Source organism: Lissotriton helveticus, chromosome 6, assembly GCF_964261635.1.
Source record: "Lissotriton helveticus chromosome 6, aLisHel1.1, whole genome shotgun sequence".
NCBI lineage: Eukaryota > Metazoa > Chordata > Amphibia > Caudata > Salamandridae > Lissotriton > Lissotriton helveticus.
Window position 1 is genome coordinate 1,756,925,058 of NC_136067.1, and position 20,212 is coordinate 1,756,945,269.

Consider the following 20,212-nt stretch of genomic DNA (forward strand, 5'->3'; position numbering starts at 1 on the left):
ACCTACGCAAACTTTCCATCATCAGCGTCTCAGAACCTTGAATCTCTTACCAGATCAGGGGACTTAGTCTAGGGTACTACATGCCACCTTTCCTGTTTTGAATTAACCACGCTTGAGGCGGCTTCCAACTCACTGTCAATTGCCAAATCTGGTATCAGGTACTACTCCCATAACATGGAAGAATGCGTTTGTACGCCCAATATTGAAAAAACCCATGGCTGATCCTCAAATACTCAGCAACTACTGCCCTATTTCCTTGCTACCCTTACTGGGCAAGTAGTTGGAAAGTATAATAAACGGGCAGCTAAGACTATACCTGGAATTCAATTACATTTTGGATCCCTCGCAATCAGGGTTTCAGTACTGAGACCGCCATCCTGGCCGTGACGGACTCCCTTTGGCAGACAATGGACAAGGGAGGATCAGTAGTACTGATCCAATTAATTCTCTATGCGGCGTTTGATACCATCTCACGCTCGCAGAGAGACCATACTCCTGTGGCATCCAAGGGACAGCCTTAAAATGGCTGCAGCATTTTATGTCAGACAGAAGGTAAACCATTATGTTAGGGCCATACCCGTCAGGAAAAATGCATCTGGATAGGGGTGTACCTCAGGGCTCCTGCCTAAGCCCGACTTTATTCAACATATATATGGCCCCTCTGGCAAAAGCTAGGCTTTGAGTCAATTTCATATGCTGACGACACTCAGCTTATGTTCACCATCAGCCCCAATCTAGAAGCAGAGAACATTTGGTTCTCCGTCGGTATGCTTGCAATCTCCAGCTGGATGACGGAGAACTGCCTCCCGTTGAACCCTGGGAAAAACAAGGTCATGCTAATGGGGAAAGCCTCAGCTATCTGGTTGGACGAACGGTGGCCCTCGCAATTGGGAGCAGCCCCTGTTCCTAAACAATGTGTAAAAAAACTTCGGTCTAAAACTGGACCAGACATTAACAATGAAAAGACCATATTGCTGCCACTACCAGCTCCTGCGATTATAGCTTACGTCTACTCTGAAAAATTCTTCCTTATTTGCCTACTAATCACCGTAGAACTCTAGTTCAAGCTATGGTGATTAGACTATGGTAACGCTCTGTTGGCCGAAGTGGGAGAGGCCCTGCTCACTAAATTACAAGTGATCCAGAACACTGCGGCCAGAATGATTCTGAATCGCCCAGTAGGCTCCCCCTCTGGCCCCTTGCTGAGAGAGTTACATTGGCTACCTGTAAGAAGAGATCATACTTTAAAATTTGCTGTCTTACCTATAATGCTTTGAAAAGGTAGAGGTCCTTACTATCTGCAAAAAGAAGCTCGTAAAACATGTACCGTGCAGAAATCTTAGCTCCAGTACACTAGGCCTTCTACAAGTACCCCGTATATGTGTGAGTTGTACTGGGGGAAAGGCTTTTTCGTATCTTGCTCCAAGATACTGGAATAAACTACCTATGGCCCTGCTTAAAATCTCCATATATAGCACCTTTAGGAAACTAAAAGCTTACCTGTTCTAACTTTTGCTGCTGGTCACATTTCTAGTTCTCAGGCTCTATTTCTAGGCAAGCGCTGCGATGCCCCTGGGTGAGTCGTGCGCTATAGAAATAACTAACATAACAAAAGAAACTTCTGAAATTCACTTGAGTCCAGTTTAAAGTGAAGTTGTGGATAAAAAAAGACAACCTTAACAATCCGGTTAAGATTAGTTTAGTGCCACAATCTATAATTCACAGAAACAGCCACAGAAAACGCACACCACATGCAAAGCCGACAGCCTCACAATTATTTAAATAAATAACACCCAAAAGCACATAATTAAATAACATACAAAAACAAATACCACTATCTCTGATAGAGCCTTGCAGTTGCAGATTCCTCACCTTCTGAATATATGCCCCAGGCATCTGAATAGATCTGGAAACTTTTCAGCAGTACCTCTGCCCGCTGTCTCTGGAAATGATGTGCGGAGGCTATAAATGCGCCACCCCTGACATAAGTTAATTTATTTCTGTAGCACCAGACGTAGATCCAGAGCTCTGTTCAGGTCTCTCAGAAATACCTCTAAATGTTACCTGTGTAAAAAGGATAGCACTTTCAAAAACAGGTTTTAAGCCCCACAGCAACTGTTGCAAACAAATGTCTGGGACATATCCCGCCGAGGTATGCCTGTGGGGGGTCGAGCAGGGCTGCTTGACCTTCAAATCCCATATACGGATTAAAAATCAGATAGTCTAACAGAAGTGTTGCATTCCACCTCTTACTCTGCACAACAAATTCTTCCTTTTAATGAGGCCCTCAATGAGCCTATATTAGCTATTTGGGTAAAACTTACAGCATAGACTGCAGTATCGAGACAAATAGCTTGCTTTTATAAGCCTGATCCTGGTGACCCATATTTCTTGTTGACCTTTCCTTTACTAGAAAGTCTGTCTCTTGTTCCAGCAAAACGATTCCCAGCTCATTTGCATGGACACTATTTCTTTTATTTAGAGAATCGAAGATTTGGAGCAATACGCCAAGTGGGGTTTTCATCTGGCAGTATGGGCCACACACAAATCTATCAACGCAACCAGCCTTATAGAGCGCTATGTACATGCTCAGGCTGTCATTCCTAGTCTAACAAATTAGGTTAAGGACCACTTCTAGGCGACCATATATGATGACTAGGTTGCTGCAAAGCAGGTCATTCAATTCAGCCTTGACACTGGATTCAGTGGGTAAAGCTGTGGCAACTTCTGTCTCCCAAAGAAAACATGCCTAGTTGCGGAATTCAAGCTCTCCTCGGTATGTCCAGACAACACTCATGGACTTGCTGTATAAATGGATCCTCCCCCTTTGGTGCTAAGGTGGACCCCACACGAGAGAGATTCAAGGACAGCAAGGCCACTGCTAGATCTCTTGAACCCAACTCGGAGACTACGGTCAATTTAAGAAGCTTTTACTTTTCAATGGAGGCTCCTTTCAAGTGCACCAACAGTGGTGCTCAACAGTAGGTGAGCCCTCTACAGACAATACAGAGGGTGTAGCAGAGGAAAGCAACATGCTTATGGGGTGTCTTTTCCACAAACATGGAGGACCATCGCATCAGACAGTTTGGTCATACAAATTGTGGAAGGGGGGGGGGGGGGGGGGGGGATGCCCTTCCAACAATATCCAATTCCTCCCAGACTAATAATACTTCCACAAGACCATCTGCACATCCTTCCACAGGAGGTTCAATGCATGCAACAATATAGGTGCACTGAAGTTAGTTACAGTGCAGGGATGGGGTTAAAGAGGTTTTGCAGTCTGAATCTTTTCTGGATTCGCATGCTGTGCCATTAACCCGCCATCCAGTGGTTGGGTCCAGAATTCTCCTAAAAATCCTTTGTTTTACTAAGTTGTTTTTTTTTATTGTCCGTGGGCGTCTATGTACCTCCATTTGGTGTCCCCCTTGTGAGGTAGTCATGCTTCCTCCAGAAGCTCCCACCTTTGATTGCCATCTTCAGATTCCTTTTTCCACCTTTGGGTCTGGATGCACGCAGAAGGTTCTCTAACAGTCCGAAGGAAAACGTTGCTGACAGTCTACCGGAGCAAAGAAATATAAAAAATGTACTGGAGCAGTTCTGGGAAAAGGACAAGGTATCCTCAGCGACTGCTCCAGAGAATGCATGTGCAGGGGCTCCCTGTATATGGTGATGGAGAAGACACCATTCCAGTTTTGCAAAAACTACCACCATAAGTTTGCAAAGATGGACCAGCACCAGGTCTGCAACCTCTGCCTGCTGATAAATCACTGTAGTGAAGATTACAACTCCTGTTCAGCGTTCACCCCGAAGATTCTAAGAGTAAGACCCAGACAAACAGCAGCCCAACATACCATGCAGGACCAACACCCTGCTCCATCTCTACACGACATGGGTATTTCCAGCGATTAAGAGGAGAGCATTGCTGAAGGTCCAGAAGGGGATACAGAGGCATACTTGCATATTGTGGATGCAGACCAAGGTGTCAAGAGGACTTCAACAGCAGTAAGAGACATGGGTGCATATTAGCAAGAACCTAGTTAAAATTATCGCCGTTTTAGCGGCAGGAAACTGCCCCTAAAACTGTGATAATGGGCTTGCTAATTTGAGTTATAGAATTCCAATAGAAGCCTAGGTTAGATGTCTGGCACACCTAATGTGGGCTTCTATAACGCATATTAGCAATCCCATTATCGCTGTTTTAGCAGCAGTTTCCTGCCGCTAAAACGGCGATAATTTTAACGAGGTTCTTGCTAATATGCCCCATAGTCCTTAACGATCTTACCTGAGTCACGAAAATCAGACTAAATCCTCGAAAGCAGCATTGGCATTGAAACACTCTACTACTGATCAGAGAAGTGCACCCTTGGATTCTTCGAAAAGGACACCGTAGTGGTTAAGACCCCCAAAAAATCCAGACGTCAAAGGACTATCGAGGAAAAAGAAGCACTGATGTCGAAACAGGAGTGGTCGAAAACAGACTGACACGATTCACCAAACACGTTGTCTCCAAAGGACTCTTCCTCATCAAAGGGAAATCATAATCTTGAGGTTAACAAACAACCAACCAAGATGGAGAAAAGTAGACAGCTTTAAGCTGAATTTGCTAATCTACAAAAGAAGAAAGACTTAGATGAACGTCTCAAACAGTTTTGTATCCCAAATAAGTCTTCGACATTAAGAGATCAAGGGGACGGATGCATCAAGGAAATAGATGCACCTTTTAACTCCTGAACCTCAAGAATATCAAGAACAAGAAATCTATGAGGAGGAGGAACAACAACAAATCTTCCAGGATTCTGAGGCTTCAGAATACCAAGGCACAGAATGGCAAGATCTGGAAACAGACTCACCAGAAGGTGTATACACGTTTCTTCCAAGGTAATCACCCCCCTGATAATATTGGCATTTATAATCAGGTTATAAGGAAAACAGCAGATTGATATGGAGTGCAATTAGAAGAGGAAAGACAACAATCTTGTTCCCTACGAGAAACTCTTATGACTACACAATCAAGGAACCAATTTTTACCTATGTACTCAAGTGTTTTGGATCAAGAAAAGGAGGCATTTAAAGAGCCAGCAACATTGTAAGGCTGTCATTCCTAGGGCACAGAAGAAGTATAAACACTCTTCCAAGGATCAAACTACATGAAGGGAACAGTTACAGCAGATTCAGAAATATCTACTGTTAGGAAGAGAGCTAACGTCCCAAGCACAAATAGACCTCCAGATAAGAAGAGTAAGAGGATAGATCTCATGGAGTGAAAGGTTGAAAAGATTTCTGCAAACTAGTGGTATATGGCAAATTCCAATGCACTACTTAATCGTCACACCTACTAACTCTGGGAGGATATAGGTGAATCAATGAGACAGTTCCCAGAGTAGTACCAAAAGAGGGCAGCACACTTGGTGGAGTATGGCACAAAAAAAAAATTGCCAATACCAGTTCAAAATCTGCATTGGCGGCAGCAGACAAATTATGTTATTCTGTAATGCCGAACGCCAAGCCTGGTTAAGAATTACATGAAGTACAAGCGAACATTCTAAATGCACCATTCAGTGGGGAAACAACTTTTCAGGAGTATGGCTGATGAGACAGTTAAAAAAGGACAACGAAACAGCAAAGTCAGTGGGGGCTCTACAGTTCAGAGGCAATATGCTTAACTAAGACCCATAGAAAGGGGCTCCTTCCACCCTGGACCATCAGATCAAATCTACCAACAGTCCTATCAGGGAAGTAGTACGGCAAATCAACAAAAAACACAAACCTGGCAGTAATAACAGAGAAGACAGTCCTTTCGCAGATGTGGTAGAGGACAACCACAAAGGGGAGAAGCTCTCCTGGCAAATAAGTGACTTGTCAAAGTTCACTCGTCAAACATCTAAAAGAGCAGCAGGAGGAGAGACACACAAAGGGACAAAAATAATCATCAAGAATAAAAATTCAACACCAGTAGGAGGTCGAATAACAAATTTCCTCCCAGAGTGGAGAAAAAGCACCACAGACCAGTGGGTTTAAAACCCAATTAAATTCAGATATTACATAGAATTAGACAAGACACCTCCATGCGAAGGACAAAAGAAAAAGGACAAAAGAAAAAGGTACACTCAAAGGAGGCAACTTCCAGTCTACTCAAGGAGGTAGAGGAAATGCTTTCAAAGAATGGTGTGAAATTACTACCAAGACTAGAAAAAAACAAAGGAAACAACACATTTCCAAATACTAACCATAGATGATGGTCATTCAGGCCAATTCTAGACTTCAGCTTTTGAACAAATTTATAAAAACGCAAAAATTCAAAGTGACTACTCTGCAAGAGGTAATATCTCAACTACAAGTAGGGGAATACATGGTGACAATAGATTTACACATACACATAAACACCAACCACAAACAATTGCTCAGATTTGTGGTAGATATACAATACCAGTTCAAAATGCTAGCATTTGGAATAAGAACAGCCCCAAGATTATTCACAAAACTAGTAATGAAGGTTGCTTGGATCCAGATGATACCAAACACAAGACTTCACAAGATAATTTCAGGAAGGGGTACAAGACGAATGGTCATAGGCTTTGGGAAGATCGAGTGGTTGTCGGGAAAAGGATAGAGGACGAGATAGTGTGGTGTAAGATCACAGAACACAAAGAAAAACATTTACACAATCTACTACAACTGTGACCATAACAGACTCCTCACAGATGGTATGGGGAAGCACACATGAACACTCAAAACAAAAGGGATCCTGAAAAGACCAGGATGCAGTACAACACATCAACAGCCTGGAACTAAAAACAGTATTCCTGGACTGACCAGCCTTTCAAAAAAACAGTAGGAAAAGTCAATAATGATCCAAATGGACCCCACAACCATCATATTTTACATACACAGGTAGGAACACTGTCTACCAATGTAAAGATTAGCACAAAAAAGTGGAACTGGGCTATTCAAAAGAAGATTGAGAACTTAGCTGTCCACCACCAGGGAATGACAAAATCGAGACAGACTGAGAAGACAAGCCTCGTGGCCTCACAAATGGGAACGGAATCAAGCAGTACTCACAAAAATGTCAAAAATGGGGAACACCAGTAATAGATATGTTTGCAGAACGCAAAATTCCAACGCTTTGCCTCTAGAAAGCATCGCCACCAGTCCGTGGGGAATGCCCAGTCAATAGATTGGTTCGAGAAATTTGCATATGCTTTTCTCCAGATACCACTGCTTCACAGGGTGCTCAGCAGCAGAATAACTGATACTAATTGCTACACAGTGGTCAAGACAAACTATCACAGGAAAAGATTCACAAATTATCAACCAGGCAAGACCTGTTGTCAATGCAGAAAGGAAGGGTGCTTCACCCAGAACTAGAGTTTTTAGCCTGGGAGCATGGCTCCTGAAGACTTAAAATTGACACCTGAAAGGACAATGGTGGTCTTAAAAGAGGCAAGAAGACCGACAACCGTCTTAAAAGGATTATTAGAAAATCACTAGCAATTAAACAGTGCTAAAGTACTTGACCCACCTTCTAGATTGTATGCTGACCTATGCATGTTTAAAGGTTAATTTAGCAGCAATAGTGGCGTACACAAGGGGGCACATTGAAAGACGTTCCTTCACATCATTGAGCGATTCTTAAAAGGAGCAAAAAGAATTGCACCTCCAAAGAAGGCGCCTGCACCCACATGGAATTTAATTATTGTTGATGAAGGCACCCTTTGAACCGTTACACAAGGCTACATTACAAACACTCACACTAAAGACTGCTTTTTTTTTTAAGTGGCCATAATAAAACTACGCAGATGTAGCAATTACCAGCACTCCCTTTATAGGAACCTTATTTTCCAATTCACAAAGATAGAATTGTCCTGAGATCCAACCCATAACTCATGCCAAAGGTTATCTCAGTTCCACATGAGCAAAAGTATTCAGATACCAAGTTTCTTTTAAAGATCTAAAAACCACAGAGAGGACATTACACAGTCTGGATGCCAGATACACAGTAATGTATTACATCAAAACGAAAAAGTCAGACAGGAAAATAAAACACCTCTTTGTATCATTTGCAAATACGTTTTCCAGGAAGGCCTGTTACCAAGAACATAATTGCAAAGTAGATGGCACAGACTATTCAGTTGTGCTACAAGAATGCAGGAGAGGCATTATAAGACACTTCTGGTGCACATTCAACAAGAAAGGAGGGAGCAACCATTGCTTTCTTAGCAAATACATCACTACAAGACATGTGTATGGCAGCAACACTGTCAGTACACACATTAAGAAGACACTTGTGTAGATATTCAAATGAACAAGGAAGCACTAGTGGACAAAAGGTCTTACAACATCTGTTTTCAAATCAAGGTCCATCTTCAACCCAACCACCACTGTAGTAACAAATTGCTACAAAATCTATGCACAGCATGTTAATTCAGAAAAGATTCACACTGCACAACGTATAGTTTACCTGTCTGTATTTTTGCAGCTTGAAGCATTTTCTGGATTCACAAGCAAACCCACCCTCCTCTGCCAAGAAGATGAGGAGGAAGCAGCAGAAGAAGAAGAAGAAAACAAAATCTGAAGATGGCGACCAAAGGTGGAATCTTCGGTAGAAGCAAGACAACGTCACAAGGGGACACCAAATGTAAATATGTGAGGGGACTCAAACAGCCAAAAGTAGGGTTTTTAAATCCAAGACTCAACCACTATATGGCGGAATAAAACACAGCATAAGAATCCAGAAATTTCTTCAAGTTACAAAACTATACGGTTCGAGGCAGAGGAGCTGTAGATCATATGCGTTAGCATAGATCACCATCGGGTGTTGGGCCAGGATGTTTGCACTTTGTTTTTCTTCGAAGAAGTCTTTGTAGTCACGAGGTAGGTGATAGTCAGCATGGGCATCAACTGTTTTTTTCTGCCATCGGGTTCAGATGTTTATTGCTGTGCTCCGGTATAGTTTCCGAACCCCTTTGACGTGCAATCCTCTAACCTTGACGGAATTGTCTTTCGAACGCGGTTTCCCACTTGACGAGCATCGTAGAATTTGTAACACCTTCCGGGATCTTCAAGGCAAGCAGTCGGGCCTACCCGTGGCGACCACGCCAGCAGTCAATGGAACGGACTCCATGTAAACTATGTCCTGGGTGCCGTGCTAAGTTCCCACGCACTGACCTGCACCACGTCTGCAACCTGTGCTTATCCCCAGAACACGAAGAGAAGGACTGCGAAGCGTGTGGATCGTTCCGATCGAAAAAGACTCTTCGTGACCATCTGGCTCGACGCCACGAAATGCAGCAGCTGCGTACCGGACAACTTTGGAGAAGATTCAGAGGTTCCCTGTACAGACGTAGAGGCCAAAGAAGAACTGGTCTCGGAAGCAGACTCCGACATGAAAACACCTGATCACCACGCCGGGTCAACGTACTGCGAGTACAAATCCCCATGTGACCACACAACCCAAAAAAGACTAAGGCTCCGGTATCACCCCCACTCTTGAGCTCGGGTCGACACCGACACAAAGTTTCTAATGCCCCGCTCTCCGACCCTTCTACGAAACATAAGGACAAGCCTTCCGGCTCGGGCCAGCCCCATTCCAGTACCAAAACACCACCTTCGGCATCAAAACATAAGCCGCCACCGGTGCCACCCTCTACATCGCCAAAACAACAGTTGGACAGAATGCAGAACAATGCCATACATTCACCCCAGTACAGAGATCTGGGACTAAATCCATAGTTGTTTTTTTGCTCACCATGCCATTCCAGTTCGAACCAAGCCATATGCAAATCAGTCTTGGCCCTGTGCCCCATGGGAACAGTCCAGCCTGAACTGCCAAGCCAGGTCCTCCCTGGACTGGAAACAAGCATCCTAGGACCGGTTTCGGGCTTTCAGCCAGGATGGGTGTCCCGGAAAAGAATATCAGACGTCTTCAAGTCCTGCAGAATGCAGCTGCTCGCCTGATCTTGAGACTTCCCAGAAGGGCCGCGTCTAAATCTGCCCTTGAAGCCTTGCATTGGCTTCCAGTCAAGAAAAGGGTACTATTCAAATCCCTTCTGATTTGCCATCGTATCCTTTGGCAAAAAGCTCCGATGTACCTGGAAAATTTAATTACGAGATATAGACCAGGTAGAACATTGCGATCAGGCGGGACAGGACTGCTGGTTATCCCCAGGACTAAGAAAGCTAGGATGGGTGGACGCTCATTTCGCCTATTAGCGGCGCAAAATTGGAACAAACTACCGCTAGGGCTAAGGATGGAACAATCAGAAATCAGGTTTAGGAGACTTCTTAAAACTCATCTGTTCTCTCAATAGCCCCTCCATGAGAGTGGACCTACGGATCCTGGCTACTGTCACGCCTCAGACTCTTTTCCACAGCGTGGGGACACGCCGGATGGCGTAACCAAGCGCTCTATAAGGCCCTTTATTATTATTATAGCTTGATTCCAGTGGCATGGAGAGCATGGGACTCACATCTGAGCATACCGGTCCCACTCGGGGTGACAAATGCAAAAACAGTTGATGGACAGAATGCAGAACAAGGTCATACATTCACCCCAGTACAGAGATCTGGGCCTAAATCCTTCGTTTTTTTTGCTCACCATTCCATTCCAGTTTGAACCAAACCATATGCAAATCAGTCTTGACCCTGTGCCCCATGGGAACATTCCAGCCTGAACCGCCGGCACAGAAGACCCCTTCGGCACCAAAGGTTTCAGTGCCGAAAAAAAGCTTTAGAGCCGAAATTGTCCACGCCGAAATCCTCAGCACCTAAGAGTTCGTAGGGAAAGAAGCAAGATCTGGTACACCAACCTCCTGCCTACGGAGTCTACCGATGCAGCAGCTGTCCAAGGAGCCGTAGCACTACTCTCACAGGTCAAATCCGTTCTACCTCCAAGTGCGTGGATGTCAGGGCTGACCTGTATCTGCACAGTGCCATTTTCGACCCCCTTGCAGCAATCAAAGCTTGTGCCCAGACAGGACACCAAAACAGAGGAAGACTAACCTTTTTGTTGAGTGACGAAAACGAGACTCACTTTGTGAGGGGTCCTGCTGACCTATTTAGCCCTCCTGCTGGAAAATAAAATACAGTAAAGTGAGTCTGACCACTGCCACCCGACACCTTAGAGCACCTATGCACCTGCGCTCCAGAGCCCGGGTCCAAGGGAGGTGACTGTGCCAACGAGGTCCCCAGACCCAAGCCCACACTTGAGTTTAGCCAGACTGGACTTCCAGTCACCATTTGCAGCCTCTTTCTGCAGGCCCCCCTCCAACCGCGAGAGACTCCTGCACCAGAATCTGACCCTAAAGACAACACTGCACCCGAACTCCACAGCCTGATGAGACGTGGATCAAATGTGTCCCTGCGTGCCAGAGGATCTTAAGGGTCAAACCTCCCTGTGGATTCCCCAAGACTGGGGACCTAGTACCTGCTTGCAGCCTCTTTGTAACAGGACCGTTCTCCCACTGCAGTGAATGGGACACCCGATGCCGTGACATCTCCATACCCAAACACCCTAGTCACCCGAGGTGACCTGTTGGTGTGTCCTTGGACCTTTCCCTGATATTCCCTTGAGGCGGAAAGCCGGGGGATTAGGGCTGGAAACAGAGCGAGTGTTTTTTAACTTCATGATTGCACGATTTTAACTGTATTTTCATGTAAATTGTTTGCACTATCAGTTTTTAACAAGGAATTGCACGTACCACTTTAGCTCGCGCTTCCTGCTGGCTGGTGGCTTCGGTCCCTTGTATTGGTGCGTTAACATCTTCCACCCCGCCGCGCAGCCGATTGGGCACTGACGCGGAAGGGGGCACAGGAACCGCCATCTTGGAGGGAGGGGAAGGTCTGCGGACTAGTTGTCGCAGCCTCCCGCCCTCCTCCCGCCCTATATTATATCCATAGCATCTCGCCCGCGCAGCGGACGGGCGCAGCGGGCCCGCGCTCAGCGCCACAACCCCTGTGATTTTTCCATCAGCCCCCTGTCAGAGACTAACGTACGAGAGAGCGGCACTTTGGAAACTGGGGGAGCGCTGTCAGAGGACCGGGTGCCCAAGGATGGCTCCTGATAAAGATCTACAGGTGGGGCTGCAAAGCTGTGATGCATGTAAAATGAACTTTCCTCCCATCACGGGGGATAAAATTAAGGCCTATACTCGCACCCTGATGATTAAAGAAAGTAGAGGAAACCAAATTTTTACCTGTATTTTGATTAATGTTAGATCGTTGGTAAAGCACAGTGTGGAATGTGCTGAATTGATTCTTGATTCGAATGCACATATAGCCTTTATCACTGAGACCTGGACGGACGCTGCATCTGGTCCTGACTTGGTGAAGGCCACACCGCCAAATTACCTCCATTATGTCCTTGACAGGCCAGGGAAGAGGGGTGGAGGTCTGGCAATTATTTATCAATCTTCTATTCAGGGACATTTCTTTCCAGCTACTTCCGGGGCACGTGAGGCCCTGGGGTTTAAATTGGATCTCTCCAACCATTGCACATTTAAAGGCTGCCTCCTTTACAGACCCCCTGGGTCGAAGGCCCGTTTTCTTGACACAGTTGGTAGCTTCCTAGAGGAAGCCTTGTGTGCCAACTTTTATACCGTTCTGGGTGATTTTAATTTTTATTTAGAAGATACCACTGATGCCGACACTATGGCCTTAGCTGATATGATGTCTGCGGGGGGCCTGATTCAGTCGGTAGTAGGGCCAACCCATCAGGCGGGCCATACACTAGACGGGATATTTTCCAGCAATCCCGATCTGACATTCTCGAATGCTCAACCTCTACCCTGGACTGACCATCGAGTGGTGATGTTTTCCATCCTCAGCCCACGGATTAAGTCGTCTTCGGGTGAGGGGCAAGCAAGTAGGATGTGTAGGGCATGGAAAAATGTCGACGGGACGGCTCTGGAGGAGTTGCTCCTGGCCTCCGGCCCGGCCCTACCGGCGGAGGTAGACACAGCCACCGCCAAGTATACGGAGTGGATTAATGAGGCCTGTTACAAGTTGGCCCCTTCTAAGAGATGCAGACTCACCAGGCGGGTGCCATCGGCTCCCTGGTACACTGATGCGCTTAGAGAGGCCAAAATAGTATGCAAAAATTTAGAACGGCTCTGGCGAGCTAATTATACTGAGACTGACAAAGAGAGACTAAAAATGTGTCAAAGGGCCTATAAAGACGATATTAGAAAAGCAAAGAGTGTCTACTTCACGGAACGTATTGAGAATGCCAAAAACTCTTCTAAGGAACTTTGAGACAGTGGCTAGTCTGGCTTCTCCCAAATCCGTGATTGTGCCACCTAATATAGAACTTTGCGAATCACTAGCAAGTTTTTTTCTGAGCAAAGTTCATTCAATCTTTACGTCTCTTGAACCTTTGGTGGCCCAGAGTCTCCGACAGATGCCCCATAGGAACAGTTCGGTTGGACCACCGGCAGCCAAATTCTTGGCCTTTGAGCCAGTTGGGACTGATGAGGTATGGAAACTTTTGTTGGCCACCAAATCAGGCTCACCCCAGGACCCCTGTCCGACCGCAATCGCAAAGCTAGCAGCAGTTCCTATTGCGGACCACTTGGCCAGCATTTACAATCTAATGTTTGAGAGAGGGGAGTTCCCTAAACTATGGAAACGGGCCTCAATTCGCCCACTTCTTAAAAAACCATCCCTTGACATCGCAGACCCCAACAGCTATAGGCCAATCTCCAGGCTGCCACTACCAGCTAAAATGGTCGAGAAAATTATGAACTCCCAGCTCTGTTCTTTCCTGCGTAACTCCAAGGGTCTGGATCTAGCTCAACATGGGTTCAGGGAGGGTCACAGTACCGAGACCGCTCTTATAAAATCCACAGAGCAGGTCCGGAAGGTACTGGATGAAGGTGGCCAAGCAGTGCTGATCCTTTTGGACCTATCGGCGGCCTTCGATACGGTCCACCATGCTTTGCTGGTGGATCGTTTGGAGGGCTGCGGGGTCCAGGGTCAAGCGCTTAACCTCCTGAAAGCCTTTTTAACAGACCGGGTACAAGTGGTGGCAATGGGGGAGTTTGAATCAAGACCTTTCCAACTCCCAGGGGGGGTCCCGCAGGGATCCTCCCTAAGCCCCACTTTATTTAACATCTATGTATCATCCCTGGCCCCGGTGATCAGATCCTTTGGATTCGAACTAACATCCTACGCGGACGACACCCAGATTGTGGTCTCGGTGCTCCCGGGGACAGAGGTGGCGGTGGCAGGCAGGTTTCAGGAATGTATGTCAGCAGTCAGTTGCTGGATGGCTAAAAGCTGTTTAAAACTTAACTCCTCCAAGACTGAGGTGGTTATCTTTGGGTCAAATACCAATCTCTGGGGCCCCAGCTGGTGGCCCAATGATATGGGACCACCACCCTGCCCGGCCTCGAAGGTGAAGAATCTGGGTGTCATAATCGACAGCCAACTCTCCTTCAAACCCCAAGTCAAGGCACTGAGCTCCTCTATACACTGGACCCTGAAAATTATTAGGAAGGTCCTCCCCTTCCTACCAGAGGGAAGCAGAAAGACGGTGGTGACAGCTCTCGTACTCTCACGCATGGACTATTGCAATAGCCTTCTCCTCGAGGCGCAACAGGGGGTGCTAAACAGACTTCAGGTCCTACAAAATGCGGCCGCTCGCCTGATTGGGGGTCTGCCCAAGTTTTCCTCAGTCACCAAGGAGCTGGAGAAACTGCACTGGCTCCCGGTGCGGAAGCGGATTTTGTTCAAGGCCCTCTGTATAGTCTTTAAGGCATTACATGGTCTTGGCCCTCAGTTTCTTCAGGACCGTTTTCAATGGTACAGACCAGGCAGACAACTTAGGTCGGCCAGTTTAGGGCTGGTTAAAACGACCCGGATCAGGAAGGTGCGTTGGGGCGGAAGGAGTTTCTTTAGGGGAGCAGAGGTGGCATGGAACTCCCTCCCTCTTTCCCTTAAACAGAACGAGAATCTGCTGGCATTCAGAAGGGACCTAAAAACATGGCTCTTTTCGCTCTAGGTCTTGGAAATTTTCCCCCTAGGGACTATCACTTCAGCGCCAGGACACCGAGTGGTAACAGCGGGCTCTAGAAGTGTTAAAATAAAATAAATAAATACTCACCTCAAGTACACAAGAACAGTCCCATAAGTAGCTGACAAGTGCCCTAATGCAATACATATTTTTCCTCTATAGGATAACATTGCCAGTTCAGAAAATGCACTGTGTCCATTTCTGAAAACTGAAAAATCATGACTCGAAAAGTACTTGCCAGACACAGATGATCTTGGTATCTAAATTTATATAAAAGTAGGTGTTATTTTTTATAATTTGGTGTTGAATTTCTTTGACTGTTTATCTCAATCAATGCCTGTGTGTGTAATAAATGCTTAACACTACCCTCCGACATCCCAAACTGCTCGCCCGCAATACCACAAGAAAGCATTTGTGGTGTCATTTGTGCCTCTGTAATTCCTTTGGTGTTTGCCTGGACACTACACAGTGTACCTCATGTTGGTGCACTTTATAGAGAGCCAGCTTCCTACAGTACCCATCAGAAGATACTAGGAGAACAAATATCTGTGCATAGGTGGTCGAGATTTTTTTTTTTTATAACTTACAAGAAGGGTTGGTAAAAGATAGCCAGACTGAATGGGTCTACTTAACAGCAAAACTGAATACATCCCTGCAACACAGAAAGATGCGCTGAAAAGTCTTCCAGTACCAGGTCACATTAGAAAGGCAGTCTTTTTTGGTTACTGGTCCCACAGATTTGTAATCATTGGAAGTGTTAATTGGTTCAACCTGGTAAAGCGAAAATTGAGTAAATGCAAAGCTGGATCAAACAGCCAAAAACAATCATACAGGCTTCAGGTCAGACTGTTCAACGCAATATATTAGAGTATGCACTACAGGTTTTACATACGAGGGACATATTAGCAAAACTGCACAAGTCTTTTCACAGGAAAGCGCATAGTCTAATTCACAGTTTAGCACCATTGTGCTAAACTTTTGTAATTTCAAGTGGTTAACAGGGTTATGCTTAGGCAATTAAACAAGGAATAATGTACAACTTTCAAAGAAGTACTTCAAAGAAATGAACTATCTGCACCTACCATATGTCCAAGACGTACTGCAGCATTGTGTGAATAATCCTCGACCAAAGAGTGGTAGTGTGTAGAAAACAAAGTGCGACATTTTATATTTTCAGCTAGTTCTTTTACAACCGCATTAGCAATTGCTGTTCCATCAAATGTAGCTGTGCCTCGACCTACAAAGGAAAGTATTCTTAGAACTGTATTGAGTTTTACATATCCAGATTTAAGACGTTCTGACACTATCCTAGAGAAGCTATTAGTCTTCACCCAAATGTGTCACTAAAAGTAGAAGCTAAACACCATGCTTTGCTAGGATCGGTTGAACTAATTTGTGATATGTAGGTTTACAGAGTGCAACAAATAAGATCTACATTTTCAGAGAGAACCGGTTTTGCTCAAAGAAATATAGCATTCAGTGCTATACATTTGATAGGATTATGGAGCTACTGGCGTGCTGGGGATCATGCAACCATACCTTCTGCCCAAGCTGCATCATTTGACTTGGACCTCATTCAAGTACCATTCTAGTCTGAAAATAATCCAATCATGTAGTGATACTGTACCTTCGGTGCGATATACATAACTACTTCAGACTTCGCAATCATCACAGCTGGAATGTAAAGGCACTTATCTATAATCCTATTTCTCCATCATAAATAATCTCTGAATCCATAGACAAAAAATACTAGATGATTCCATAAACATGGATATACACACACACACACACACACACACACACACACACACAGAGATCGATAGATAGTAGATGGATATTCTACTACTGTCCCTCAACACAGTAGAAATCCAGCGGCACTGCACAGCTTCCATCCCCCGGTTCACACGTTTTGGGTAATTGGAACGCACTAGAGTCAAAAACAAATACCACATCGCAGCCAAAGTCAACATTGGAGAATGGAAGGGTATTTCGTCTTGGTAGCTGTCTTTTGAACAATCATGATTGCATTGCCACCGCAATGTGGGGAGGTAAAATAGAAAGTTTAATCTTCAATGGCTGTGGCTGCTAGTAATTGACGGACCCATTAAGATAGAATGTACTATGGCCCAAAGGTTGCATTGGTTGTTTAAATAAGCTGTTTTGTTACTGTGATTAGCAATATTAGTCTCAGATTTGTGCAGCAACCATGGACAAAAAAGGACTGGTTTGGCACCTTTGAAGTTTCCCATATGATCCTGCATTACGTTATTTCATGAATGCTGGATATTTTAGCCAGTAGCAAGGGAACTGAAACAGTTCAACTGTGTATGTATAGCTTACAAAGAATTGGGTTTTATCCTTATTAGTGAACATTTGCTACCTTGGTCAATCAATTCTTGCAGAGGGTAAGAATGGAGTAAGTGTAGAAAAGAGATGCCCATGCGTATGAATGTAAATTGAGAACAACTATTGGAGACGGGAGGGTGTGCGCCTGTGAATCTACAGCTTTACATGCCAACAACAGATGCTTACTGGGTAAGTAACATTTATTCGAGGCATGCGAGCTGTAGATCACATGCTCTGCATAGATTTTACAGCAGTATACTCCCAAAGCGGTGGCTAACCTGTAGTGGTTGTAGTTCTTTGAAACAGTGTTTAGTACTGCTTGGTCTACATTTGCCTGTCTCGCTGATATATCCACACAATAATGTTTGGTGAATGTGTGCGGTGTAGACCATGTTTCCGCCTTACAGATGTCAACTATGGGAATATTCCCCAAGAAGGCCATGGCAGCTCCTATTTTGCGAGTGGAATGCACTCTAGGAGGTATTATTAAAGTTATTTTTGCTTTGGTATAACATCTTTGGATACACTTTACAATCCATCTTGCAATACCGGACTTAGATATGGGATTGTATATGTGTGGTGGAGAAAAAGCAACAAATAGCTGCTTTGTTTTCCGAAATTCTTTGGTTCTTTCTATGCAATATAGTATAGCTTTTCTAAAAGTGTGTAGAGCGCTCTGCTACAGAATCAGGTTGAGGAAAGAACACATGTAACTCAACTGATTGATTGATATGAATGGCAGAAACTACCACAGGGAGAAATGTAAGATTGGTTCGAAGAACCACCCTATCTTTGTGAAGTTGAAAGAAAGGCTCTTGTATAGTTAATGCCTGAAGTTCACCAACTCTCTTTAGTGAAGTTATTGCTAGGAGGAAAGCAACCTTCCATGAGAGGAATTGTAACTGACATTTGTGCACCGGTTCAAAAGGTGGACCCATTAGCCTTGTAAGGACTATGTTTAATTTCCACTCTGGTGCTGGTAGAACTCTTGGTGGTCTCACCATTTTTAATCCTTCCATGAAGGCTTTAACTCCTTCGACGCTGGTGACGGAACCGTTCCGTCACGGCTCGCGGGTGAACTGTGCTTGTGACGGAACGGTTTCGTCACGGCCGATTTCACGCCTGCGCGGCGCGTTTCATTAAGCGGGCAGGGCCGTGACGGAACTGTTCCGTCACAAGCACAGCTCACCCACGAGCCGTGACGGAACGGTTCTGTCACCAGCGCAGGTGAGCCGCGCCCCCCGCGCGACCGTTAGCGCTGCGGCGGAATAGCCGCCGCAGCGAAGGTGTTAATCAGTGGTACTCTGAATAGAGATAAGTGTTGTCTATTTTGCAGGTATACGGCTACTGCTGCTAGATGTAAACAAATGGATGTGTAAGCCAATCCAGATTGCTGTAAATGCAACAGAAAACAAATGATGTTCTGTATAGAAGCATCAAGTGGATTGATATTATTGTTGTTACAATAGATAATAGTTTCCATTTTGCTGCATAACATGCTCTAGTAGTAGGCTTTCTAGCCTCTTTGAGAACATTCATACAGTCTGGTGGTAGCTGTAAATCACCAAACTGTATGACTTCAGGAGCCAAATCCTTAGGTTGAGGAATTGGGATTTGGATGTCAGATTTCTCCATGGCTCTGAGTGAGGAGACTGGGTATGAGATGTAGCTTTTGATGTGGAACCACTGACAGTTCTAACAGGGTGGTGTACCAAGGTTGACGAGCCAATGTGGGGGCTACTAAGATCAGTGTGAGGGATGTTGGTCCAAACTTCCAAACCAATAATGGAATTAGTGGGAGCGGTGGAAAAGCATAGCAAATATCCCTGACCAATTCATCCACAGAGCATTGCCTTTGGATAGATGGTGTGGGAACCTGGATGCGAAGTTTGGGGAGTTTGCATTGTGTCCTGTGGCAAAGAGATCCATCTGTGGAAATCCCCATTGTTGAAAGTAGGGACGAATAACTTGGGGATGAAGTTCCCACTCGTGAACTTGCTGCCTGTGTCTGCTCAGCAGGCCGCCAATTTGATAGTCTTCTCCTGGAAGGTGTTCTGCTAGGTGATAAATTCTGTGATGAATTGCCCAATTCCAAATGCTACCTATGTTCAAGGCGGGACAGCTGGAGAGTGTGTCCCTTCCATTTTCTGCAGATAGTACATCGCTGTCACTTTGTTTGTGCGGACTAGGACTGTTTTGCCTGGAAGGTTAGTGTGAAAAGCTTTGAGCGCTAGGAACACCTCTAGAAGTTCCAGATAGTTGATGTGGAGATGTTCAGATTGTCTGACCACAACCCTTGTACTGTGTGATGTTGGTGATGGGCAGCCCATATGGTTTAGGATGCGTCTGCTGTCAATAGTCTGTGAAATCGGGGTCTATGAAGGGATGCCCTTTTGATAACTTTTGAGGGATCCACCACTGCAGAGAGCAATGGGTGCGGCCGTCTACCAATACTAGTTTAGTTAATTGACCTTGTGACTGATTCCACTGATGCGCTAGACATTCTTGCAGAGGACACATGTGAAGCCTTGCGCGAGTCAGATTGCAATGCAGGATGCATCATTCCCAACAGTTGCATACAAACTCTGGCTAGCAATGTTTGATTGGATTGAAATTATAGTATTGTGGACTGAAGATTGTGAATTCTGGCAACATTGAGAGAGGCTAGAGCTTTGGGAGCTCTGAGGGAAGCTCCTAGATAAGACTGCACCTGTACAGGGCACAGGAGAGATTTCTGTGCATGGATTGTGAAACCCAACTGATTAAGTAGGTGTACTGTTGCCCGAGTGTGTAGTATTCAGTTCTGGTAAGTACCCGCTTTGATAAGCCAGTCGTCTAGTTAAGGGAAGACATGGA

General features: G+C 45.2%; 1 protein-coding gene across 1 annotated transcript in view; it reads right to left on the reverse strand.

Annotated features, from left to right (window-relative positions):
- MSH6 (mutS homolog 6) overlaps positions 1 to 20,212 on the reverse strand; it is a 129,797-nt gene that overhangs the window by 6,726 nt on the left and 102,859 nt on the right. Inside the window, exon 8 of the mRNA XM_078649647.1 lies at positions 16,093 to 16,247. Within this exon, the coding sequence (XP_078505773.1) occupies positions 16,093 to 16,247 (155 nt within the window). The remainder of the gene's footprint in view (positions 1 to 16,092; positions 16,248 to 20,212) is intronic.